The 27,839-nt window shown below is 42.1% G+C and overlaps 1 protein-coding gene across 5 annotated transcripts in view; it reads right to left on the bottom strand.

The window, feature by feature from the left end:
• Positions 1-5,651: 5,651 nt before the first annotated feature.
• LOC140211991 (uncharacterized) overlaps positions 5,652-27,839 on the bottom strand; it is a 40,110-nt gene continuing 17,922 nt past the window's right edge. For all 5 annotated transcript variants that reach the window (XM_072282319.1, XM_072282322.1, XM_072282320.1 and 2 more), the window contains exons 7-12: positions 20,017-20,245; positions 18,837-18,954; positions 16,926-17,049; positions 12,455-12,566; positions 10,826-10,938; positions 5,652-9,476 (exon numbers count right to left, since the gene is read on the bottom strand). In XM_072282319.1, coding sequence (XP_072138420.1) covers positions 9,404-9,476; positions 10,826-10,938; positions 12,455-12,566; positions 16,926-17,049; positions 18,837-18,954; positions 20,017-20,245 — 769 coding nt within the window. In that variant the 3' untranslated portion in view covers positions 5,652-9,403. The remainder of the gene's footprint in view (positions 9,477-10,825; positions 10,939-12,454; positions 12,567-16,925; positions 17,050-18,836; positions 18,955-20,016; positions 20,246-27,839) is intronic.

Consider the following 27,839-nt stretch of genomic DNA (forward strand, 5'->3'; position numbering starts at 1 on the left):
TACTCCCTGTCCACTCTAGCTATGCCTCTCATAACATTATAACCTCTATCAGATCTCCCTTCAGCCTCCAGTGGCGGTCTCCCAGACTTCCCATGTCCCACACAAAGTACGAAACACTGCTCCGGAGCCATTCTCACTAATTTACGATGCCCTAACAGATGAGGAATGAACAAATAAGGACAGAGAGTAACTTACAAGACAATATACCTCACCCAAACCTGATCTCCTCTAAGTACCTCACTCATACCCAAGCAAACGTTCCTTGAGTGGTCCTACCCGCTCCCTAGCTATCCTCTTGCTCTTGGTGTCTGTGTAGAATTCCTTGGGGTTCACCTTAATCCTACTTGCCAAGGACTTTTCATGGTCTCTCCTGGCTTTCATAATCCCTTTATTGAGTTCTTCTTTGGCGTCTTAATACTCCTCAGGTGCTTCATTTGATCCTAAACCCTCTGAAGCTTCACATACTTTTTCTTTTTCTTCTTTACTAACTTGATCACCTCTCTGGACATCCAAGTTTCTTTCCATTCCCTTCCTTCCTTCTGACAGGAACATATCTTTCTTGTACTCTGTGCAATTGATCTTTAAACACCCTCCACATGTCTGATGTGGAGTTGCCAGAGTAAAGATGTTCCCAATTAATGCTTCTTAGTTCCTGCCTAATGCCCTCATAATTTGCCCTACTTCAATTAAACCTCTCCCATAAGGACCATACCTAACCCTATCTATAGCTATCCTGAAAGTTAAGGAGCTGTGGTCACTGTTCCCCAGCTGTTCACCCATTGAAAGGTCAATCACCTGGCCAGGCTCATTACCCAACACCAGGTCCAGTACAGCCCCTCCTCTCACTGGACTGTCCACATATTGATTTAAGAAACCTCCCTGGCTACACTTAACAAATTCTGCTCTATCTAAATCGCTTTCATTAAGAAGGTCCCAGTTTATATTAGGGAAGTTGACAACCCCAAAATAACAACCCTATTATTTTTACACATTCCCTTAATCCAATTACATATCTGATTCTCAATGTACAGGTGGCTATTGGGGGGGGGGGGTCTGCAGTACAATCCCATCAGTGTGATTGCACCCTTCCTATTCCTGAGTTGTACCCAAGTGGACTCAGTGTCTGACCCATCCATTATGTCTCCTTTGAGTTCAGCTGTGATATTGTCCCTGATTAGTGGTGCAATTCCACACCCTTTTACCTCCTCCGCTATCTTTTCTAAAACTGTGAAAACCTGGTACATTAATCACCCATTCTTGTCCCTTGCTCAACCAAGTTTCAGTAATGGCTACAACATCATAGTTCTATGTACTGATCCGTGCTCTGTTCATCATCCTCACACATAATACTCCTTGTATTAAAACACACACACTTCAAACTATCCAACCCGTAATACCTGTTAATTTGATTTTGCCTTTTAATACCTTCTGGTCCGATCCTTCTCTACAAACCTGAGGCTCTGGTTTCCAGTCCCCTGCAAAACTAGTTTAAACTCTTCCGAGTAGCATCAGCAAACCTCGCAGCCAGGATATTGGTTCCCCTCCAGTTCAGATGCAACAGGTCAGTCCTTCCACAGAATAGGTCCTGATGATCCAAGAACTTGAATCCCTGTCCCCTGCACCATCTCCTCAGCCACACATTCATCTGTACTTCCACCCCATTCCAACCTGCACTAGCCCACAGCACAGGGAGCAATCCAGAGATTACAACTTTGGAGGTCCATCTCTTCAGCCTCTTTCCAAGCTCTATATACTCACTGCATAGAATCTCTTTCCCTTTTCTGCCTCTGTCCTTGGTGCTAATATGCACCATGGCCTCTGGCTGATCCTCCTCCCCCTTGAGAGCTTCAGAATATCCTGCAGCCGCTCCGATATATCATGGACCCTAGTACCTGGGAGGCAACACACCATCCTCATGTTTCTTTTACGGCCACAGAATCTCCTTTCTGCCTCCCTAACTATGGAGTCTCCTACAATTACCACACTGCCCTTTACCCTTCCCTGTCGAGCCTGCAAGTGGATAACATTACTTAGGGTACTCAGACATGCTGGTAATAGTGGACGGGTTTTCAAGAGAACTGGAGGCTATTCCAGCAAGGAAAACCACTGCCACACATACAGAAGAACTCTGATCAAGCACTACGTTTCTAAATGGGGATTGCCACGTCACGCTGACTTTGACCAAAGGGCACATTTCACTGGAAGTGTTTCAGGATCAGAATCAAGCTTAATATCACCATCACATGTCGTGAAATTTGTTAACTTAATGGCAGCAGTACAATGCATTACATGATAATATTGCGAAAAATAAATGTCAATTACAGTAAGTATATATGTATATTAAATAGTTAAATTAAAAAAGTGCACTGCCTCACTTTTTTTAATATACAGTATTTCGGTTTTTGCACTTTTTAAAATCTATTCAATATACATAATTGATTTACTTGCTTATTTATTATTTTAATTTGATTTATTATTATTATTTTCTTTTCTCTGCTATATTATGTATTACATTGAACTGCTGCTGTTAAGTTAACAAATTTCATGTCACATGCCGGTGATAATAAACCTGATTCTGATTCTGGAAAAAAAACAAATAATATTAAAAATGTGAAGTAGTGTTCATGGGTTCGATGTCAGTTAAGAATCGGATGGCAGAGGGGAGGAACCTGTTCCTGAATCGCTGAGTGTATGCCTTCAGGCTTCTGTACCTCCTTCCTGACAGTAAAAATGAGTGATGGGGGTCCTTAATAATGGATGCCACCTTTCTGAGGCATCGCTCCTTGAAAATATCTTGGATACTACGGAGTCTAGTACCCAAGATGGAGTTCACTAATTGAATAACTTTCTGTGCAGTAGCCGCCCCATCCCCCCATACCAGAGAGTGATGAAGCCTGTCAGAATGCTCTATGCGGGACTTCTGTAGAAGTAAGCAAATCACCTCAAACTCCTAATGAAATATAGTCACTGCCTTGCCTTCTTCATAGCCGCATCGGCATGTTGGGACCAGGTTAGATCCTCAGAGATCCTGATACCCAGGAACTTGAAGCTGCTCACTGTCTCCACTTCTGATCCCTCTATGAGGATTGGTTCATGTTCCCTCATTCTACCCTTCCTGAAGTACACAATCAGCTCTTTGGTCTTACTGACGTTGAGTGCAAGCTGTTGCTGTGACACCACTATGTTATATCTCGCTCCTTATGCACTCTCGTCTCCATCTGAGATTCTACCAACAATGGTTGTATCATCAGCAAATTTATAGATGGCATTTGAGCTATGCCCAGCCACAGTCATGGGTAGAGAGAGAGTAGGGCAGTGGGCTAAGCACACAACCCTAGGTGCGCCAGTGCTGATAGTCAGCAAGGAGGTGGTAGTATTACCAATCTGCACAGATTGTGGTCTTTTGGTTAAGAAGTCAAGGATCCACTTACAGAGGGAGGCACTGAGGCCCAGGTTCTGTAGCTTATCGATCAGGACTGGAAATGGTGGTGTTAAATGCTGGGCTACAGTCAATGAACAGCACCCTGCCATAGGTGTTTGTCGGGAATTGAATTTGCTGATGAACACTGAATGGTGCTTCCATTGTCCAGATCATCAGAGTCATCAGCACAATTAGAACGAATGAAATGAATTCTTACACAGTGACTAACTTCCATGAAGAGGGCATACCTTGGCTTTCAGCTCTTCCCATGGTCTTGTGCAGTATCAAAGAAACTCCAAAGACTAAATTAAGCCCATTCAAGATGGTAACAGGACAACCTACATCGCTACCTCGAGTCATTGATCTCAGAGAGGCTGATATATACGTCATGACAGTTTAGTTGACTTTTGTGTGAAACTAACCCAAGCTATTCAGTCTTCTCAACAAGTTTCTACTGCTTGGGGTGATCCAACAAATAGAGGTCATACTTTGATTCCTGGTGAGTGGGTCCTGATCAAGAAACCACATAGACATTGGATACTCAATGGGAAGAATCTTATCAAGTGCTGTTTATTACCAACCCAACCGTAAGTCAAAGGAAAAAGTAAGTGGATACATGCTACCATTGCCAGTGAGCTAAGGCGGTACCAGAATATTGTCAATAGTGTCAGAAGTCACTTTCTGGGTAATATGCTAGTAACTTCTGACTCAGTGCCTATGCCACTGGGTTACAGTGAGTAAATCAATAATTAGCCAGAAGATGCCGAACAATCATTAACTACTGGACATGTTTATTCTGTTATTGTATTTTGACCAGTCTTGTCTAATTAATGTATTGCTGCAGCTTTAGAAAGAGTAAGCACCTACACTGCTGGTTGCTTACATAAATTAAGAACAGAAATGGTTGTATAAGATGGTTCTCCAAAATCTTATGGTGCTAGATCTTTTTTGAGCTGTTAAGAGAGGATATAGAATGTAGTTATAGGCAAGGAGTGTTGTATGTACTGTACATACCTAACCAGTCTGAAGACCTTAACTGATATGGCTGATCATACTCAAAGAAGCTTAAGTACATCACCCTGATGTGTGGGATGACTTTGACTGGATCAAATCAAAGCTAGGAAGCTGGGGCTACTCAATATTATGTGTTATAATATTTGCTATGGTGTGCTGTATTACTATTTACATCCTAATTACTTGTATAAGGGCTATCATTAATAGCATTGTTTAAATTTATGTGAGATTGAGACAAGTGAGGCTCCCCACCCCCATTCTACCAGAGAACCATTGAAAGTGCCCTGACCAGCTGTATCACTGACTGATAGGGGGATTGCAAAGTATTTGACTGCAACAGAGTGAGAGGACTGCTGAGAGAATCCCTCTCCCCCAACCCAGCCAGGACATACACCAGAGTTGCTGCATTCACAGAGCCCTCAGTGTTGTCAAGGATCTTGCCCATCCATCCCACAATTTCTTTAACCTCCCACCATCAGGCAGAAGGTACCACAGTAATTATAACGTGGACTGTTAGGCTGGGTAGCAGCTTCTTCTCCCAGGCTGTGAGACTTCTGAGCACCCTGCTACAACCCAGTACACATCATTTACGGCAGCACCAGCAGCATCGCGCTGTTGTATATTTAACTATGTCATTTGTTTCAACTTGTAGATCTACAGAATAACTTTTTAAACCTGTTTATATTTATCAAATGTGCTGTATGTGATATATGTACTAAGTTTTGTGCCTCATCTTGACTTTCAAATAACCTTCTTGTTCAAAATATTTCCAGGGCCAACAGGCTGTGGAAGCCAAGTTACTGCATATTTAAGGCTAAGATTGAGGGGTTCTTGATTGATAAAGGGGGTTAGGGGTTATGGAGAGAAGGTGGGAGAATGGGGTTGAAAGAAATATTAGCCATGTTTGAATGGTGGGCTGAATAGCCCAATTCTGCTCCTAGACCTTATGGTAAGCAGCAGCAGTTCAGAGTACACAGAACTGCAGAACACTAGCATACTGTACATTGTACCCAAAGCAGTCAGATGGTAGCTACAAAGCATGGGTTAGGTTCCATAACTGATCTTCATTGGGCCATAGTCTTTAGTCAATGCTGGCCCATACTTCAGTCATGAGGCATGCATGAGCAATGGCCCATCCAGATGAATAACAATGGGTGACAACATTAGATGAAACATAATCACAATACTTACAGCGCACTATGAATAAGTATTGTAATTACCTGTTGATGCATTTATTACAGAAAAGGTTAAGAAAAACAGAAGGTTAATAGAGAGTGCTCTCCATTCTGGTTACAACTAGTTAAGTAAATGTTAACACGAAATATGTTTATCTGCAATTTCTCCTGATTCTGGTGCTTTTATCAGATGATGCCACTGGTACAGCTATCAGGCGTTCATTCATGACTTCACACACAGTGATTTTGTGAACTACCTTCATTAATTAACAAAGGCCTATGAAATTATAAGCAAAATAAAACACTTTTACTCCAACTACGCCATAACAAACATCTCAAAACTGACAAAACTAAAGTTTATTTTAAAATACTGTCAACTCTACATACATGCAAATGTGTACTTCTTATTTTTAAAATATTTTGTCAGTTCATCATATTAACCATTTCAGAGTTATAATTTTGCACCAAAATTCAGAACTATGACCAGGTTAAAGTTTATTATTCCCAGAAAATGCTGTATTTGACTACCGCATGTCTCTCTGCATCACTAGAAGTTTACCAAATGATAATAGGGGTTTACAAAGCTCACCCAGGCAAAGAGAAGACTCAGTAACTGGTAGTACAAATTGGAAATATGGAACGCTACCATGGATAATGTACTTATAGTGCCTGTGCTCCTGACCCATGCTGTTGGCAGACAAGACTCCTCCCTACAGCAGGTTTGGTCAAACTACCGGATGTATCTCGTTAACAGGCTGATGTGACCATGGACGGACCTGACTGCATGGCTGCCCAGTGAATGGTCTTGGTCTTCTTTGCAGTCAGGTCATGAGAGCACAGGGAAACTGTGCTCTACAGTCACGCCTTTACACTGAACAGTTGCTGAAGGGAGGTGGTAATAGCTGGTGGAGGTGATGGGGAACAAAACCCAAAGACACTCTTGTTACGAAAGTGACATCTGTCATTTCATGACATGGGGAAAAAAAACTCATGACAATTAGGGCCTTGAGGAGTTATACTCCAAAACAAAGGAGGGCCATTTCATTACTTACCATGGGTCATAGCTGAGGGTTTTAGTTCCATAAGCATCATGTTCAGACTGGCACCAGCATCCAGTGCTTAGCTAAATATCAGATTCAGATTTAATCTTACAAAGTTTCATTTTTGTACTTTCCTCTTGTGAACCAGTTGAGTTAAGAGGAGCAGGAGTAAATAGTCAGCAGGTCAAAGAGCACAACCACACAAAGTAACGCAGGAAGAGCAAGAGGAGAAATGCTAGAATAAATAAAAACTGTCTAACACCAGAAATCCAAAATTAAAAAAAAATATTAGAAATACTCAGCAGGTTGGGAAGCTACGTGGAGAGAGAAACGAGAGCTGTTGTTTTAAACTGATGATCTTTCATTAGGTTTATTTGTCCCCAGACCTGAAATGTCAAGTTTCATCACTGCTGCTGCCTAGATATGTTACCTTTGTTTTCTTTGTAATCAGGAGCATAGGAGACACTGAGCTATGGACAAGGTTTCTGGAAGCAGGATGCTGTTCCTGTGCACCACTGTGAGAGTCAATGAACAAGTCGAAGAAAATTGTACTGTATCTTCAGTTCACTCCAGGCAATTATAAGAATATACAACTGAGCTTAGAAACTCAAGCTGCAGTCAGAGAGACAGTCAAACTCCTTGCTGCCAACAGTCCTCTGTGGAGACATGGGCTGTCGGCTAAGAGTTTTGCCAGGCAGTTCTCTTCCCAGGCTTGCCCCTGAGAGATGCCAATCTGAATGAGGTACAAGGTGGGGTAAGAGGGCATGAAGGATGGCTTGCACACATGCAGAAGTCACAGACATCATATAAAATTTGGTGGTGAGATGGGGAGTGAAGAGCCAGGATGCAAGTAATTAGACCTACACCATCCAAAATGCTCAACACCCAAGCTTCTGAAGGCCCATAGCTCCCAGTTCCTGAAGGACAGAGCAAATATGACTGCCAGGGACGGAAGGGCCACAATCCAACACTGGTTTTCTGCAGGTTGGGCTGCAAACATTTATTATCATTCCAGCAATTCAATTCACTTTGCTCTGCAAACACGAAGTGGTGTACTGGGAAGCTCCATTACTTATACAGTGGAAACCGGCATTGTCCAACTGGGCAACAGTGGGGTACTCAAACCTGGGAGGCTTGGAGATAGATCCCACACAAGCATGGGAGCCTGTGTTTTAACTCTTCCATTCCAGTGGAGGGGTACCTGCTATCTGCAGGAACGCACAAAGGTGACACTCTACTCTGCTACTCTCTTTAACCAAATATTCCAAGTGCCTTTTCAATTCACTATAGCCTTATTTGCATAGAGAAAGGGAGGGTTAAGAATAGAGATTGACAAGAGTTACAGCTCTTCGTTCTAGCACCCCTGATGTACAATGTATCCATCCCTTCCCGCCACTTGTATTCTCACCTTCCTTCTTTGAAAGAGGACCTTGGACTTTAAAATGTTATCTATCTCTCTCTCCACGGACGCAGGCTGACCTGCATTTTCCATTTTTACTTTTGATTTTCAGCTGTTTCTTGATCTTCAGAGACTTAGAAATTTTTGTTAGAAAAGTTTTTTGGTGGATGGGGTTGGGGGGTCTGATCAGTCATTCGCAGAGCAAACAACAAAGCAGAATCAAGTGAGGGAATGGAGTACGCTTTTGTCCTACGCTCCACAAGTAGAGTCAAGACCACAGAATGAATCACAGGGCTCAGGGACAAATACATGTTATTAGATGGGAGTGACAGTGGAGAATCCTACCCGGTGGTTTTCTTTAGCACAGCATTTATTCAGAATCAGTAGGAGACGGGGATGGAGAATGTGGAAGCAGTAATGCTCATGCATTTTACAAACTACTACCCACGTGGATGCCTGTTGTTCACCAAAAGAGGTTTTTTAGTTCATTCTTCCATCTCACTTACAGGGCAACAACCATTTCCTTGTTTATTGTCGACGTGGCAACGTGTTGCATAGAATAAGATTTGACTGCATTTTATAAAATTACCAAATTAAATGTAAATCAACACAGTGATAACCTTTAACATTCAAAGCCAAATAAGAACTCAACTTCCAATTGTACTTGCGTGCAGGCTCCTGGTGCCACAGATCAGGAGGCTGGGCTGAGTTAGAGCACCATCAATTCTCAGAGTTTCCCTGCATCACGTTACAGCTTTTGTTGATCCTTCCTACACAACTGCAGCAGCACGATCTGCTCTGTGGCATGTGTTCCAGCGAAGAAAGGAAAAGACTCGGCTAATGCTGTCAGCAGGAGCAGCACTTCACTCAAACTGTATGCGATACGGGTAACTTGGTGGACGTTTTGCATACTACACAGTTCCGGTTTCATTAGCTGCTGTGTCTACTGGTACAAACACACCCAGAACTTCCACGTGACAGGACAAACCGGTACTGGATGACTGGCTCAGAAGAGTTGGAGTGGATTGCCAGCAGGGCACAATGACTTTCGCCAACTTGCACCTCTCATACACTGTAAATAACGTAGGGCAGTCATCAGATGCGTCAAACCCACGTGCACGACCAAGGCATGGATGGCGTCATACAGTAAACGGCGTCCCATTCCTCAATGGACTCTTTCACCCCCTCTCCCCGAGATCCTTGAAATTTGAAAACATTTATCCTTTCATCACCTCACAGGAGGTAGAAAGAAACAACAGGGAAAAAGAAAAGCACGCACACACCAAACCCACTCACAGAGTCATTACTAAGGCCACCGTTCCCCAGTCAGGGATCCCAAGCAGGGCCACTCTGCTCACTTCCGGTGCTGCTGCTGGGAGCGGCGGGACACGGTCTTCACACTGTTTGAGTATTTCTGTTTGTCTTTGCTGTAAAAGAAACACAAAGAGCAAAAGGTGGCATAGGCAAGTCAGATCCAGCTGTGAGATCCATACATTCAAAATCAATCCTCTTGGAACTCCAGCTTCTCTCACCCTTGAGGGCATGAATAAAGCACCAAATAAAGACATGCTTCCTCACTCCTTGCTGGTGAGTGGTGGAGGTAGGTACAATTATAAGACCATAAGACATAGGAGCAGAAATAGGCTACTTGGCCTATTGAATCTACTCCACCATCACATTATGGCAAAAGTTCTTAACCTCTCAACACCATACCATGATCCTGCCTTCTCCCTGTAACCTTTGACACCCTTACTAATGAGGAACCATTATCCTCTGTTTTAAATATACCCAATGGCTTGGCCTCCACAGCCACCAGTGGCAACGAGTTCCATAGACTCACCACCCTTTGGCCAAAGAAACTCCTCCTCATCTCTGTTCTAAAGGGACATGCCTCTATTCTGAGGCCATACTCTCTGGTAGACTCCCCCACTATAAGAAACATCCTCTCCACGTCCACTCTATCCAGGCCTTTCAATATTCGATGGGCTTCAATTAAATCCACTTCTCATTCTTCTAAACGCCAATGAGTACAGGCCCAGAGCCAAATGCTTATATGTTAACCCTTTCATTCCTGGGATTATTCTTGTGAACCTCCTTTGGACCCTCTCCAGTGCCAGCACATCCTTTCTTAGATACGGGGCTCAAAACTGTTCACAATGCTTCAAGTATGGTCTGAGTCAACGCAATATAAAGCCTTAGCATTATATCTCTGGTTTTATATTTCGAAATGAATGCTAATATCGCATTTGGGCATTTATATGGCAGTAGAAGGAATGCACCACCTCACAAACTATCTACGCATTGGACCCATCAACTACCTCTTTGCCTATATGTGGAAAGGTCTGCAGCTCCCACACCTCTCATCCGCCACTCAAACTGATAGAACAGCAGTGACTGCAAATCATCTTTGATCCTGGGGGATTGCCTCTGAAGTTATAAACATATTTAATGTAGGTGCAGCCTCTCCCAATACCTGATACTCTTTGTTGATTTGCCTTACAGACAAGGGGTAAACACACGAAGGTACAGCCATGAAGCTAGGAAGTGAGAGGCACTGGGATTCAGAGATTTAAAAAACATTACACCTTTTCCATTGAAACAGGTGACAAGTGTGTATAAAGTAAAATAAAAGCTGAAAGTTCGCTAACAAGGTGAAGTAATTTTGGATTCCAGTGCAGGGCCTGAGAAAATTATTCTGATAAATGAACAAATCCCGACTCCCCAGTCTTCCTATTGACTCCGCATTTCGGGGACGCTGAGGTCACTGGTAACTTACCGACTCATCCGCACTTGGTTCCGGCAGCCTCGGCCCCCTTCCCAGTGGCTGCTGTGGGATCCCTTTGTCATCATAGCTCCACAGGCAGCACAGGGTTTCCCGTTGCTGTACGGCTGCAAACACATACACTTTGTGAGTCAGAGACAAAACAGCCCTGCCACCTTCCAGACTGAAACTCAACCCTGCTCGCAAACTAGTCTCACTGGATCATAATCCTAGTTGAGATATTATCACATAGACAGCCAGTATCAGGGCTGAAATGTCTCAATACTGGAGGGCATGCATTTAAGGTGAAGGGGCCAATTTTAAAGGAGTCACGCAGGACTCCTGTTTTTTTTTTAAACTGAGAGAGTGCTGAGTGCTAAGAGTGCACTGCCAGGGGTGGTAGTGGTGGCGAATATGGTAGAGGTGTTTCAGAGGCTCTATGATAGATATGTAAATATGCAGAGAATGGAAGGATATTGATGTGCAGACAGAAAGAACTAGCTTAGTAGACCTTTAATTAGTTTGGTATGACACTGTGAGCCAAAGGGCCTGTTCCTGTGCTGCATATCTCTATGTTCTATCACAAGCTGACATGCAAGGTACAAAACATAGTGACCCATTTCCACTTACGCCTCCACGGGGCAGAAAAAGACCTGCATTTTGAATACATGCCTCAAAGCACATTATAAACTTTCCTGCATATCCTTGCAGTATCAAGAAAGGGCAGCAGCCAAATTGCACAAAAACAAACATCAAAGATCGAAGGGACAGGTTACCAGGGAAAGCCCCCACTCTTCAAAACAGTACCGGGGATTTTTTTTTTTTGGGAACAGGGAGGGCCTCAGGCTCATCTCACACCAGTAAAATAGCAGCTCCGACAATCAAGTACTCTTGCAGTAATTCAAGGTTTTGGTCCTCAGGTTCCTGAATTGGAACTTGAACCACAGCCCTCTGGTTTGTTAGTTAAAAACAGCACTAACTAAGCAACATCAGATATTCCTTTAATGTGCACCCATTACATCACTTAATCAGGTGGTAACCCACATGACCACGGCTGGTAGTGTCCTCAGCACTACCATCTGTTGTAGTCTGCAAAGAAAAAACACAGCACTAAATGCCTGTAAGGATCATGGTTACGAGCTGTCTGGAACCCATCCCTTACAATCTTCTCTATTAAGTCACACCCCACCAACAGGCCTGGAAACATATTGCCTTCTTCATCACACATCTCCCGAAACATATGGGTATTCCTTCACACACTTGCTACAGTGGCTCATCACTACCACCACATATTCAGATTCTTTTTCATACCTTCATAGAAGAAGCAGGACACCATTCAGCCCAACTCATCCGGGGAATTCTCTGAGCAATCCCAACAATTTCCCTCTCCCATTCTCTCTCACAAGCCAATTAGTGATGGACAATAAATGCTGAGCTTTCTTTCATTATTGGCATCCCATGGGAGAATTTTTAAAATTCTCATACACTAGGTTTTAGTTCCCCAACCATCGGCAGGTTACACTTGTCCCTTCCTTTCCCAGTCCTCACCTGGGATAGCTTTGCTGTGACTAATACATCATTACATGGTACTTGTTGTTTTGAGTTTCAGATCATCCAAAGTTACTTTGACACAGCTGGGCTCACCTGCTCCTTTGCACAGAATCCACAGATCATTCGAGTGGCCATCTCCATTACGTGGTCCTGGTCGTCATCATGACACAAGTCACATGGGTAAGCTTTCCCACAACACTGAAACCTGAAAGAATCCACCAAAAAGGAACAAGGCTTATAACAATGCAAGAGCAGACATATATAAAACACCACAGAAATATTGAAATTTTGCCTGCGTGAATTCCCTCTCTGGAAGAGGGGGAAGTTTAACACAACAACATTAAATAACGGCCTCCACTTTGGGTGGGTTTGTGCCCATCGGGAAGGGAATGCAGATCCTCCAAATCACTCCCTTACAGCAGGGAAAGTGGGCTGTAATCCTAGCAACTGACGCGAGCCCAAGTGCTGCAGCCGAAAGGACCTTGCTCCAACTCACTGCACGGGCGACAATCAGCCAAACGTCTGATTCCAGTCAAACGAAGGCTCTAAGAAAAGGAGGGGGTAAAGTAGGCAAGTTAATAGCCAACACGACACAAACGTTTTGTGCTAACAGAAAAAAAAAATCAGGCTAGATTTACATTTATAATTTGGCTTAAAACTGCACTGCAAGTACTTGGCAACACAATTCTGTGAAACCACCAACAGAATTACTCAGTCACAATAGAAAATCCATGTGACATTGATACAACCTTTTGATTTTGAGAAAAGATGGGGCTCATTTGCTCGTTATTATCATTTGAGTTAATTGATATAATTTTTCCATGATCTAATTGTAAATTTTTTTAGTATATTTTCTTTTCTTGCTGGCGGTTTGATGTTTATTTTTAGAAGCTTTTTGTATGACGCATGGCTCCGGGGTTGTACACCTAATGGGTTCTTTTTTTTTCTCACTTTTCTGCTTAGTAGGTTTTTTTTTGTTATCACAAAATTTTTTTTCAATCTTTAAGATAATTTTTTTTTGAGGCATTGTAAGTGTTGTTACTTCGATGTACTCATGTTATTTTTTCTGGATATAACAATAAAAAGATTTGAAAAGAAAAAAAAGATACAACCTTCAGATTAAGTACTCAACACAACAACTCAGAGACCGGGGATCTCAAGCATGTACCCATGACATTGTAAAGCTCAAGAAATAAACCATAACATTCAAAGTACATTTATTATCAAAGTACACACAGCACTGTGCAAAAGTCTTAGGCACATATGCATAGCTAGGGTGCCTGGAACATTGTTGTAATTTGTATGTATTGCACTGTACTGCTGACACAAAACAAAACAAGTTTCTTGACATATGTGAGTGTTGATAAACCTGATTCTAATATGGGTCTCTATTGGGAACTGAGAAATGGAAGGGGGCAGGGAGAGGGGAATCATGGTTGAGAAAGGGGGAAGGGAGAGAGGATGGACCATGAAGAATGAGATAGACATTCTGTCATGATCAGTAGACTAGTTTGTTTGGAATAAAGTGACCTTGCCTGGTATCTCGGAGCTGGGTGTGTCTGCACCCATGCCACCTCCACCCCTGGTGCGCATGCGCGCACACACACACATATATATACACACATATATACATCTATATTTGTGTGTGTGTGTGTGTGTGTGTATATATACACACACACACATACATAAGACCTCTACACAGTACTGCAGCTATTCTCCAGTCTTGTGGTACTTCATCCATGGTTAACAAAGATGCAAAAAGATGCCAGAATCCAACTCTGGTGCTCCCCTTAGCACTTTTTAGATTCATTTTATTTATTATACAAATGAAATGGGCTGTTTGTGTTAACAGCCATCAGAGCCCAAGAATACGCTGGGAGTAGCCCACAAGTGCCACCACATATTCTGGTGTCAACACAGTCTGTTCATAACGCTCAGCAGAACACCAGTAACTAAACAACAGCAGCAAAACAAGCCCCGTTCCTCCCTCCCACCCTGGAAGAGGTTCCACCAGTTCCTGGGGATTTATCCACCCTAATGTGTGCCAATATTTCTAACACTTCCGCCTTCCTGATACAGACATGTTCCAGAAAAACAGCATATCTGTTCCTTAATTCTCAAGCCTCGCTGGTGAATACCGATGAGAAGAATCCATATCACCGGCTCTACATGTAGATGATCTCTTTGTTCCCTATCGGGGCTACTCTTCCCTTAGCTGACCTCTTGCTTCTGTACCAGTTTCTAGCAGTCCTTTGGATTCATCAGCTGCGTAAAGAGGGGGAGCCTGTTGCATGGGCAACAGCTGCTCTCCATATCGTACCGGCCAGGCTTGTGTATCAACTGATGGCGATAATGTAGTCAACCAAGAGGCAACATCCATGGTCGCCCCTGACCAACAGAGGGCCTCTTGCTTTTGATATACTTACTATGCTTATTTGTGTGTTGGATAAAATGATTTTTCCCTACAAACAGTATCTTAGTAACATGGTAACACCTACAAAATGCTGGAGGGAATCAGGTCAATTAGCATCTATGGAGAGGAACAGGCAGTCAACATTTCGAACCAAGACCCTTTATCAGGGCCTGAAGGGTCTCAGCCCAAAACATTGTCTATTTATTCCACTCTGTAGAAGCTGCCTGACCTGCTGAGTTCCTCCAGCATTTTATGTATGTTACTCTGGATTTGCAGCATCTGCAGAACCTTTTTTGTCCACCTCAGTAACTGTGATATGGTTAACTGCAGAGATTCATCAGGAAAAATACCACTAAAACCACAGACAGCAATTATTTATAGATGAGTGTTGAATACTGTCCGGTCAGATACAAGAATTGGAGCATACAGCCCTCACAGAGAAATAGATCACAAATCATCTCCTAAACCTAATAACTTCTCTACCCTCCCAAAATTTCAGAATTGCCAACTGACCCCCCAGTTTTTGGTAGTATTTTAGTGGAGTTCCATGCTCCTGCATTGTTTGAGTGAAGTTGTGATTGCTGGCATCGTTGTGCTCAACAAGACGTTATACTGGTCTCCCATATCAATGGAAAACAGTTTCCCTCTTTCTACCCCATCAGTCTTTAAATTCACCTTAAATATCTTACTTGCCCCATTATTTTTTTTACACACTAAGGATACGCAAACCAAATTGATATGAAACCTATTTAAAGCATCATTTTGATGAACCTTCCCCAGGACCAACTCATCCATCTGATGTTGATGTCCAGGATTGCTTATCATTCTTCAGTCATGATAGGGTGTGTGGAAGGAATGTAAAGATAAAGTAATATTAATAAAAGCTTGGGAGGTGGAACAACTGAAAAGTAAGGGCAGAGAAAGCAGCTTTAATATGATAAGACATCCCATGGTGTCTCCAGAAGTATTGTTACACACCAGAGCAGGTATTCGAATAGGCAATAAAAAGTTTGGCTTTAGGTTGGTGTTCAAGAAAAGTAGAGTGTAGGATGGTTTATGGCAGGAATTCCAGAGTTTAGGAGATTAAAAGCTGAAGAATATTGCTTACCTGGGTCAGCAAATACAGAAACAATGAGAGTTAAGGGTGCAGCAAATTAGGATACAGAGCTTTGGATGACTTCAACTTTATGAAAGATAAAGCAAGGACAACAGCCAGGAATCAAGCCTAGGGGCATCAAAATCTTGAATTAAGGTTTACAAAACACAAAATTGGAGTAGGAGTAGACCACATATTTAAGTGAGACAGTTCCATCTTTGAATGTTATGAACAATCTTAACTTCAGCCTCAACTTCAGTTTCCTGTGAGATTTCCCCCATAACCTTCAATTCCCCTACAGCCCAAAAACTTTTATCTCTGTCTCAATTCCACCTAATAATGTAATTTTTGCAACTCTCTAGGGTATGGAACTTCAAAAGAACTTCCTCCTCATCTTATACAAGTCTTCTAGCTCTATACTCCTCCTGAGGGTAAACATCCTCACAGTATCTGTCATCAGAACTTCATATAATTTCTCATTCTACTAAATTCCAGAAAACGCAGATCCATTCTACACAGTACTGTCTCCCTAAATTATTTCTTAGGTCAAGAAATCTCCGCACATGCAAGCACATCTTCTGCAAATTAGTAGACTCAAACAATATTAAGCACTGCAATGTTGTTCCACATACTATATAGCCGCAGCAAGACATTCTTATTTCTATACTGTGTCCTCAGTGCAATAAAGGCAGATATTTCATCTGCCTTCTTTACTAGCACTGCATGCTAACTGTTTATGTTTCTGAACATCTAAATAAAAAATATACAGCACAGGAACAGGCCCTCTGTCCATGTCCGCACCAACTATGATGCCAAATTAAACTAATCCCGCCAAGGTCCGTATCTGTTGCCTCCTTCTTCTTGAGGACACAACAGACCTCTCCAACAGCTAATAGTGTCATAGAAAATCATTATTTAACCAATACTTTTCTTACTAATGCAGATTCTTTCCCATTTCACCACCCTACTCCATCTGCTAAAAGTAAGCCATGGCTGGGTTAGAGACTGAGAAACAATTTTCAGTGTCAAAACCTGAATTTAATGCATGCCCTTACCTGAGCCAACGACAACTTTTCTTGTAATGGCTGCAAGTGCCAAACTCAGGCAGCGGTTTACCAAGCTGAATGGTAGGTACTTGAGGCTGCCTCTTCTGATGCCGATGAACTGAATTTTTATTACCTTCAGCAACAGATAAAAACAAATAATTGGTCACTGGATGGTTGAAGTATGAGACACATATAGTCAAGCATACAAACTACAATAAAAAGGAGGAAATGGTCCAGGGAAGAACTCTTCTCCCCAACTAGGACTGTGCCCGGACTTCTTCAGTGTCTAGTAATAAGGAAACTCTCATTTAGTTCTTATTTGTCTTATTAAACAGATGTACATTCCGCATATCAGATCACAGCTAATACATGTAGATGGCTAATTAGTCTAAAATTTCTTTGGTTTAAAGGTGAAATTGTCAAAACCCATCAGAAAACAATCTCAGCTGGTTTGTTCTTGTGTAGTTAGAAGGCCAAGGAGTGACTCAGAATAGGTTATGAAAGATTTTAATCGAATAAGGAGTGGGGGAGGGAGGCAGCAGACCAAACCCAGACAGCGTCAAGACAAGGTATTCACTAGTAAACCACAAACAGATTTCAAAAGAAATTCAGTTTCTGAAGGCTGTGGTAAGAATTTGGAACCTGTTAATTGCACCTTTGGGGAAAGGGTTTCTCTAAGGGAATGAAGAAAAATGGGATTTTGTGGTCTACTGATACATTTGGATAAGTAAGGGCAGGAGGATGGAAAAAATCATTAAAGGAGGCATGGATAACACAGATTCCACGCTCTGTAATTCCAGACCTATGTACCAAATGTTGTTTTTGTATCAGTTCTCCTCATTCAGACCACAGTACGTGTGCTTGCAACACTGTGTGTCCGACAGAGTGATCAGCAACAGTGGGGCTCCACAGGAGACTGTCTTGTCTCCCTTTCTCTTCACCATTCACACCTCGGACTTCAACTACTGCACAGAGTCTTGTCATCTTCAGAAGTTTTTGGACGACTCTGCCATAGTGGGATGCATCAGCAAGGGAGATGAGGTTGAGTACAGGGCTACGGTAGGAAACGTTGTCACATGGTGTGAGCAGAATTATCTGCAGCTTAATGTGAAAAAGACTAAGGAGCTGGTGGTAGGCCTGAGGAGAGCTAAGGTACCGGTGACCCCTGTTTCCATCCAAAGGGTCAGTGTGGACATGGTGGAGGATTACAAATACCTGGGAATACGAATTGACAATAAACTGGACTGGTCAAAGAACACTGAGGCTGTCTACAAGAAGGGTCAGAGCCGTCTCCACTTCCTGAGGAGACTGAGGTCCTTTAACATCTGCTGGACGATGCTGAGGATGTTCTACGAGTCTGTGGTGGCCAGTGCCATCATGTTTGCTGTTGTGTGCTGGGGCAGCAGGCTGAGGGTAGCAGACACCAACAGAATCAACAAACTCATTCGTAAGGTCAGTGATGTTGTGGGGATGGAACTGGACTCTCTGACGGTGGTGTCTGAAAAGAGGATGCTGTGCAAGTTGCATGCCATCTTGGACAATGTCTCCCATCCACTACATAATGTACTGGGTGGGCACAGGAGTACATTCAGCCAGAGACTCATTCCACCGAGATGCAACACAGAGCGACATAGGAAGTCATTCCTGCCTGTGGCCATCAAACTTTACAACTCCTCCCTTGGAGGGTCAGACACCCTGAGCCAATAGGCTAGTCCTGGACTTAATTCCTGGCATAATTTACATATTACTATTTAACTATTTATGGTTTTATTACTATTTAATTACTTATGGTGCAACTGTAACGAAAACCAATTTCCCCCAGGGTCAATAAAGTATGACTATGACTATGACTACGACTATGACTATTCCCAGCTCTGCAGCCTTTTGCCACTGGAAGCAGGTATATTTAGGCATCCTCACCGATTTCATCCTGTGATTGAACGTTCATCTGGTAAAACTGTGTTGCCTCCACCAAAACGCCAAGTTTGCCATGACAGTGCAAACAGTTTAGCTCCTTGTACCGGCCATAGGACAGATCCTGGATAAAAAGAGAAAGTTTACGAACTGCAGTCACTCAGTTAGCAATTTCTATAAGGGACTCAATACTCTTATATACAAATACTGCTTATAATTTAAAACTCAATAATTGAACTTATTAAAAGGGAAAAAATATGCCAGAAATGTTGTCTCTCAAATTCCGTTGCAGATTTTAAAATTGCATTTGCCATTTCCTTGAGCTAGGGCATGGAGTGGCATCATCAACCCCATGCATTTCAGAAGCTCCTTCATTTTCTTCGGCTTGCTATCTCATACAATTTAATGCAACCTTCCAAGTAAAAGTGTCAAAGTTGGAAAACAAACACAGAAAAATCCAGAGATGCACAGAATGAGAAATATGGAGGAAACCCTTTTCCTAGAATCCTCTGATCCAGTTGTTGTAATCTGAAGTCAGAAACAATCTCTCTATTGACGAACTAACATTACATGTACAAAATCACCTAGATGCTTAAAACCTTTTGGATTCTCCAGTTACTAGGATGCCAAATGTAATATTGTCCGTCCAATGACACATATTCTCCAAGAGGACCACAATCTTGCGGTAGGGGGCTGAAAGCTTGCATGCCTCGATGACCTAGTGAACTACGTTGGCTGGAGTCAGTGCTTTATGCTTTGGCTCTTAGTAGAGTCACCCATGCCAAACAGGTCAAAGGATAGAGGCTTGACTAAGAGTGGTCCACCAGATTCAGCTCAGGGCTAACAACCCTGAGTGACAAAATAAAACTGTTATGGAAACAGCAATGAAGAATCCTTTTACATCTGAGTGTGACGGTATTCCTGAGTCTCCAACTGGGACTTGCATGACAGACAGTAGAGAAAACTGAGAAAAGTGGAAGCTACTGACTTGATGAAGGAATCCCTGAACACCACTAGAGATGGAAGATCTTCATTGCTGCCCTAAACGCCAACGGCATAACAGGCAGTAAGTATGACACATATACATTACAAGATTTATCTCAACTAATCTTTTATGCCAGAGGGACAAAAAAGCTACTAGAATCTCAACAGGTCAGATACTTAAAATGCCTCCTGTTTTACTCACTTGCAGAGAGCCCTCTTTGGAGCAGTTTAGACAGCCCACAGTAAAGTGACTGTCCTGTAAGATCAAGTCTACAGGGACACTTCCATTCAGGTCCAGGTAACCCAAGACATTCGAATTCTCATGCAGTACACCGGGTTGGAATGCCACACTGATGTCATTGTTACACTTCTCACAGCTTGCAGAAGAAGGGTGATTTTGGGACACAGTCAGATCTGCAGTTATTTTGCACCTTTGAAAAGAAATTGGACAATGGTCAATTCTAAAGGAGATACTCATTAGGAATACTAAATGCTAAAATCCTGCTGAATCTTTTCGGCCAGTTTGGTTTTGACTCAATTACAAGATTAAAAATGGTAAGTAATGCAACCTGACACCAAGCATGTTACAAATCTTCAGCAGCCTACTTCTGAATGGGGAGAAAATTCAGAAATCAGGGATCCAAAGGGGTTTGGGAGTCTTCATGCTGGATTCCCTAAAAGTTAATTTACAGGTTGAGTCAGTGGTAAATGCAATGGTAGCATTAATTTCAAGGAGATCAGAACATAAAAGCAAGGATGTAGTGCTGAGACTTTATAAGGCTTCGGTCAGATCACACACACAGGGTATTGTGAGCAGTTTTTAGGCCCCACTTAACAAAGAATATGCTGGTATTGGAGGGAGTCCAGAGGAGTTTCGCAAGAATAGTTCCAGGAGTGAAAAGGTTAATATATGAGACATGTTTGATGCCTCTCAGCCTAGAAGAATGAGGGGAGATGTCACTGAAATCCATCGAATATTGAAAGGTCTAAATAGAGCAAACGCTGAGAAGATGTTTCCAATAGTGGAAGAGTCTAGGACCGGGGGCGCAGCCTCAGAATAGAAGAATAAGCATTTAGAATGGAGATTTGGATGCCAACCAACTAACGGGAGTGTTGAAGGACATTTTCAACCTCTCACTGCTATGGGCAGAAGTTCCCACTTGCTTCGAAAAGGCAACAATTATACCAGTGCCTAAGAAGAATAATGTGGGCCGCCTTAATGACTATCGCCTGGTAGCACTCACAGCGACAGTGATGAAATGCTTTGAGAGGTTGGTTATGACTAGACTGAACTCCTGCCTCAGCAAGGACTTGGATCCATTGCAATATGCCTATTGCCACAATAGGTCAATGGCAGACGCAATCTCAATGGCTCTCCACATGGCTTTAGACCACCTAGACAACACAAACACCTATGTCAGGATGCTGTTCATCGACTGTAGCACAGCATTTAATACCATCATTCCCACAATCCTGATTGAGAAGTTGCAGAATCTGGGTCTCTATACCTCCCTCTGCAATTGGATCTTCGTCCTCGCTGACAATCAACACTAGCACACCTCAGGGGTTGTGTGCTTAGCCCACTGCTGTACTCTCTATATACACACGACTGTGTGACTAGGCATAGCTCAAATACCATCTACAAATTTGCTGATGATACAACCATTGTTGGTAGGATCTCAGGTGGTGGTGTACAGGAGTGAGATATGCCAACTAGTGGAATGGTGTCGCAGCAACAACCTGGCACTCAACGTCAGTAAGATGAAAGAGCTGACTGTGGACTTCAGGAAGGGTAAGATGAAGGAACACATACCAATTCTCATAGAGGGATCAGAAGTGGAGAGAGTGAGCAGCTTCAAGTTCCTCGGTGTCAAGATCTCTGAGGATCTAACCTGGTCCCAACATATCGATGTAGTCATAAAGAAAACAAGACAGCGGCTATACTTTATTAGGAGTTTGAAGAGATTTGGCATGTCAACAAATACACTCAAAAACTTCTATAGTTGTACCGTAGAGAGCATTCTGACAGGCTGCATCATTGTCTGGTATGGAGGGTCTACTGCACAGGACCAAAAGAAGCTGCAGAAGGTTGTAAATCTAGTTAGCTCCATCTTAGGCACTAGCCTACAAAGTACCCAAGACTCTTTAGGGAGCAGTGTCTCAGAAAGGCAGCCTCCATTATTAAGGACCTCCAGCACCCAGGGCATGCCCTTTTCTTACTGTTACCATCAGGCAGGAGGTACAGAAGCCTGAAGGCACACACTGAGCGATTCAGGAACAGCTTCTTCCTCTCTGCCATCCAATTCCTAAATAAACACTGAAGCTTCGGACACTACCTCACTTTTTTTAATGTACAGTATTTCTGTTTTTGCACATTTTAAAAAAATCTATTCAATATCTGTAATTGATTTACTTGTTTATTTATTATTATGTTTTATTTATTTTCTTTCTGCTCTCTGCTAGATTATGTATTTTATTGAACCACTGCTGCTAAGCTAACAAATTTCACGTCACATGCTGGTGATAATAAACCTGATTCTGATTTCTTTTGTCAGAGAGAGGTGAATCTGTGGAATTCTTTGCCATAGACAGCTGTGGAGGCCAAGTTATTGGGTATATTTAAAGCAGAAGTTAATAGGTTCTTGATTAGTAAGGGTATCAAACGTTACAGGGAGAGGACAGCAGAATGGGGTTGAGAGGGATAATAAATCTGACATGATGGAAGGACGGAGAAGATGCAATGGGCCAAATGGCCTAATTCTGCTCCAATGTCTCATGGTGTTAAGATTGCATCCCAAATCATAAGAGAACAGAGAGGAGTGTGCCATCAAGAAAGACAAGGAAACTCATCCAGTAGTAATTTAAAACATTAATCACAATGGTAACTGAAAAGCAAACACTGTAGCCTGAAGTGCAAAATTAAAACAGAAAATGCCGGAAATACTCGGGGGCAACCCTAGACAGAGAACGGTCACTGACATTCCATGATAATTTTACACCAATCTCAAATCCAAATGCGCTGATTATCCAGCAGGTTGCTTCTTTAGCTTGAAGAGTTCTGCATTAAGTGCTGGAATCCATCTTTTGGTGTGTGGTAACAGGGCCCTATTAAAATCCACGTTGCAGCATGGATTTGTGAAAAATAGCATTGGGCAAATCTATTGAGTTTTAAAAAATCTTTATATAAGGGGGGAAACAGTGGAAGTAGTAGAACTGGACTTGCAGAAAGCATTCAATAAAGTGTTATATATGAGGTCATTAAATTAAAACTGATGGGCTTGGGACTGTTAGCCCAGATGGTTGACAGAACATAGAGCAGAAGTAGAGATTCCCCCCACCCCCCCAACCCAGTATGGCACACAAGGACGTGTGATTGGTTTCAGTTATTTGTAACTTTTATCAATGGCAACTAAAAGGACAAACATAACGTTCTATTTTCTTTCACCCAAAAAAGATGTAAATTTAGCTGGAAAACAAGTAGTGAGGAGAATGAAAAACTATGCATGCAGTCTGGTGAGGGGGTGGGGGATATGGAAGAAATATGAAGTTACCAAATTTGGTAGGAAAATCAGAAAAGACAAATGTTTCTTTTTTCTTTATCTGACTGTGAAATATTTGAATTATGGCAACTTCTCTCTCTGCAAAACAATCTTTTCTCCTGCTTGGCCCACCACATATTATGAAACACCTGCTTAAAGTGTTGATATCACTGAAAGGCAATGTGTAGCAAATAATTCAGAAATCAATATTTTTAAACAATATCTCACAGCTAAAGCCAGCATTTATTGCACATCCCTTAATTGCCTATGAGAAGGTAACATTGAGATGTCTCTTTGAATTGCTGCAGTCCTAGTTAAGGTGCAGTTGGGAAGGGATGTCCAGGATGTAGACCCAGCAATGACAAAGGTATTTTCCTCAAGTGTGTTTGGTAATGAGGTTATAGAAGTGATGGCATATATTAAGGAGTCATACATCAGTAACATGCCTCTATTCTGCACTCCACAATATTCTGCCTCATCTGCCAAGAATCACCCGCATTATTTTGATTTAAATCGCAGAGGCATTCTTGAGAACAGTCTTGACCTATGCCTGGGGTCCTTCTTGGCAAATGGAGAATATATGTACTTGACTTAGAGCATTTTCTTGGAAAAGGATTTGAACTGTGAGAGATGCATATTTCAATGTTCCTTCAAGTTTAAAAAAGTAAAACTTACTGTAACATAAAAAACTTATGGAGTTTAATATACTAGTTGCTGGGACAATGTTACCATGCTGGGGTACCAGAACTAGGAATCGTGATATTAGAATAATGGCCCAGTGATTTCAAACTCAGGCAAATCATCAGAATTTTCCACACAGAGACCTTGGGATTCACTGTCCTCTAGTGTATTCAAGGCTGAGTAAAAGATTTTTGGAGTTAAAGAGATGTAATGAATTAAGGGATAATTCAGGAGAGCAAGTTAAGGTAGAAGATCAGTTGTGATCTTGCTGAAGTACAGAATGGGCTTGAATCAAAGAAAATGTATGTCATGGAAGGAGGAAGGAAATCATTTGACCTATCGTGTCCATGCTGCTAAAATAACCTATATCTAGGTGGCAGGGTGGCTTGTCTCTATCAAAGGAAGTGCGTTCCTTCTCTCTGCTAGCCTGTAGGCCACCCTTGGGTAAGATGTAGAACCTGCTTAGCCCCCCGATCAGGGCCACATGAAGCCATGGGAGCAGGAGGTGGAAGGGCGTATGAGCAGCTGGTGCACATCACAAATCCTGTCTATGAGACCACTGACACCAGACAAACAACCACCAAAGAGTATTAATAATGGCTGGGGTCACCCACCTTGTAAAGGCACTGCCCAGAAGGCAATGGCAAACCACTTCTGCAGAAAAATTTACCAACAGCAATCATGGTCACGGAAAGACCGTGATTGCCTACATCATACGACACATCACATAATGATGATGGTGACCCTATATCAGCTGCCTGCACCAACCACTTAGCCCTGAAGGCCAGTGCTCTTCAAGTCCACAAAAAAAAATGTGGAGAGGATTTTTGCTTCTACCACCCCTTTAGGCACGAGCTCCTTTAGTGAAAAATCCTTTCCCTGTCTGCTCTTCAACCCTTCTCCAATTTAAATTTTTTGCAAACATTATCTCAGCCTTTAGTAGTTCTCCCCTCAGCCTCCTCTGTCCAACAGGGAGAAAAATGGCCTATACAACCTTTCCTTGTAGCTAAGTTTTCCAATCCTAGTAACAGTCTCATGGATATGGGCTGCACACTCTCCTGTAATATGGTGACTAGAACCGCATACATTCAAGCTGTGGCCCAACTAGTGTCCTATACAGTTCTAGTGCAACCTCCTTGTTACCGTATATTCTAAGCATCAGCTATTAAAGGAAGCATGCATTTTTAAATTACACAAATAAAATCTAGACAGAGCACAGAAACCAGCTCTTCTGCCCAACTGGTCCATGCTGATTAAGGCATCCATCTAAGCTGGCGCCGTCTGCTAGCCCATATCCTTCTAAAACACTGCTATCCACGTACTTATCCGAATGTTACAAATGATTATTTATATTCTTTTTATTTTTTTAAACTTTTGTGAACTTTTAATACTATAGTACAGTAATTTCATCCATAACAGTTTGAATGTTTCAAAAATATTTCAATAGCTACAAATTGCTGTGCAAAATCACTACAGTAATTACTAGATAAAATTAGCATAGTACTGTGCAAAAATCTTAGGCACATATATGTATAGCTAGGGTGCCAAAGACATTTGCATTGTTTTGTAGTAATTTTATCTATTGTGCTGTACTGCTACTGCAAAACAAACATATTTCATGATCTGGGTGATGATAAACCTGATTCTGATATGGGTCTCTATTGTGGACTAAGAGTGGGAAGGGGACAGGAAGAGGGGAATCATGGTTGGTAAAAGGGAAAGTGAGATGGGAGGGAGTAGGAGGAGGCACCAGAGAGACATCATGTAATGATCAATAAACTGTATATTTGGAATCAAATGACCTTGCCTGGTGTCTCAGGGCTGGGTGTGTCTGCTCTGTATCACCCCTTGCCCCTGGCACTCCTCCTCTACCACCTGTCCCACACCCTTCCTGCCTTGTCATTCCTAACATCCTTTACCTCTGTCAAATTTACAAACTCACTCTCCACTCCACATTGACGAATACAGTACTATGCAAAAGTCTTAGGCACCCTAGCTACAGCTGCAAGAAAAAGTTTGTGAACCCTTTGCAATTACCAGGCTTTCTGCACTAATTACTCATAAAACATGTTCTGACCTTCATCTAAGTCCCTTTCCCTTCCAAACATAGCGGTGTGCATTTCTGCCAAAAAGTTCAACTTCTGTCTCATCTGTCCACAGAATATTGTCCCAGAAGCGTTGTGGAACATCCAAGTGGTCTTCTGAAAACTTGAGACATGTAGCAATGTTTTCTTTTGGAGAGCAGTAGTTTCCTTCGTGGTGCCCTTCCAAGAACACCATTCTTGTTCAGTGTTTTTCTTATAGTGTACACATGAACAGAGACTTCAGCAAGTTCTAGAGATTTCTGCAAGTTTTTTGCTGTTACCCTTGGGTTCTTTCACCTCCTTCAGCATTGCACGTTGTGTTCTTGGTGTGATCTTTGCAGGACACCCACTCCTAGGGCGAGTAACAACAATACTGAATTTCCTCCATCTGGAGACAATTTCTCTTATGAGTGACTGATGAACACTCAGGCTTTAGAAGTGCTTTTGTAGCTTTATCCAGCTTCACACATCTCTGCAATTATTCTTCTAAGATCCTCCGAAAGATGTTTTGATCAAGACAAGATGCACATAAACAGACCTCTTTTGAGAAGAGCAGGCTCTGTCAGTAACTTGACTTTATGTGTCTTTTTTACAGGGCAACCTACAACCCTCTACAACCCACACGTCCAATCTCATCTCATTGATTGGAACACCTGATTCCAAATAGCTTTTTCAGAAGGCATTACCCCTGAGGTTCACATACATTTTTGACTCTGGACTGTGATTGTTTAAATGGTGTACTCAGTATTGACAAGAAGTATAATTGTTTGTGTGTTATTAGTTTAGGCAGATTGTGCTTGTCTATTATTGTAACTTAGATGAAGATCAAACCACATTTTGAGTACAGTAATTAATGCAGAAAACCAGATAATTGCAAAGGGTTCCCAAACTTTCTTGCAACTATATGTGTATAAGATTTTTGCACAGTCCTATACATCTATCTCTAATTATATGCACATGTTAGAAATAGATACCGGATCCTTGGCTTTATTAATAGAGAGAATAGCTATGCTAATATTTTCACAATAACATCACTGCCTTGGGTATCTGCAGCATTGCCTGAAATTCTGAGCAACACTGAAGAATTTCTAGCAGAAATATTCAAGGAAGTGTAATAGAGATTTTAATTGTGTGGATAGTATGAAGAAACTGGGATTGTACTCCTTACAGCAGAGAGGATGAAAAGATTTAAATATTCAAAATTAGAAAGAATTTTGCTAAGTGAATAGGAACTGCATCCACCACTGATCAGAAAATATATATATTTTTTTAAATGGTAACAGGTCCTTCTGGTCCAAAGAGCCTGCACTGTCCAATTACACCCATGGGACCAAGTTATCTACTAACCTGAATATCTTTGGAATGTGGGTGGAAACTGGAGCACCTGGAGGAAGACCACAGAGTTGCGGGGAGAATGTACAAACTCCTTACACAGTGGCAGAATTGAACTCGGGATGCTGGCGCTGAAATAGCATTACGCTAACAGCTACACTACCGTGCCCCACCCCCCCACACACAAATATATTATTTTTTTTTAATAATAATTGGCAAGAAGAGTCAGTGAGGAGATGAGGGGATTTTTCTTACTAAGTTGCTGTGACCTCAAATGAATTACCTTACTGGAAGATTGTTTTATCGGGCTTTGCGAAAAGATGCATTTGGTTAGCCTTACACAATGAGCCGAAGGGTCTTCTGATTCACAATTGTGTGCCTTGACGGCT

This window comes from Mobula birostris, chromosome 18 (assembly GCF_030028105.1).
Source record: "Mobula birostris isolate sMobBir1 chromosome 18, sMobBir1.hap1, whole genome shotgun sequence".
NCBI classification, from domain to species: domain Eukaryota; kingdom Metazoa; phylum Chordata; class Chondrichthyes; order Myliobatiformes; family Myliobatidae; genus Mobula; species Mobula birostris.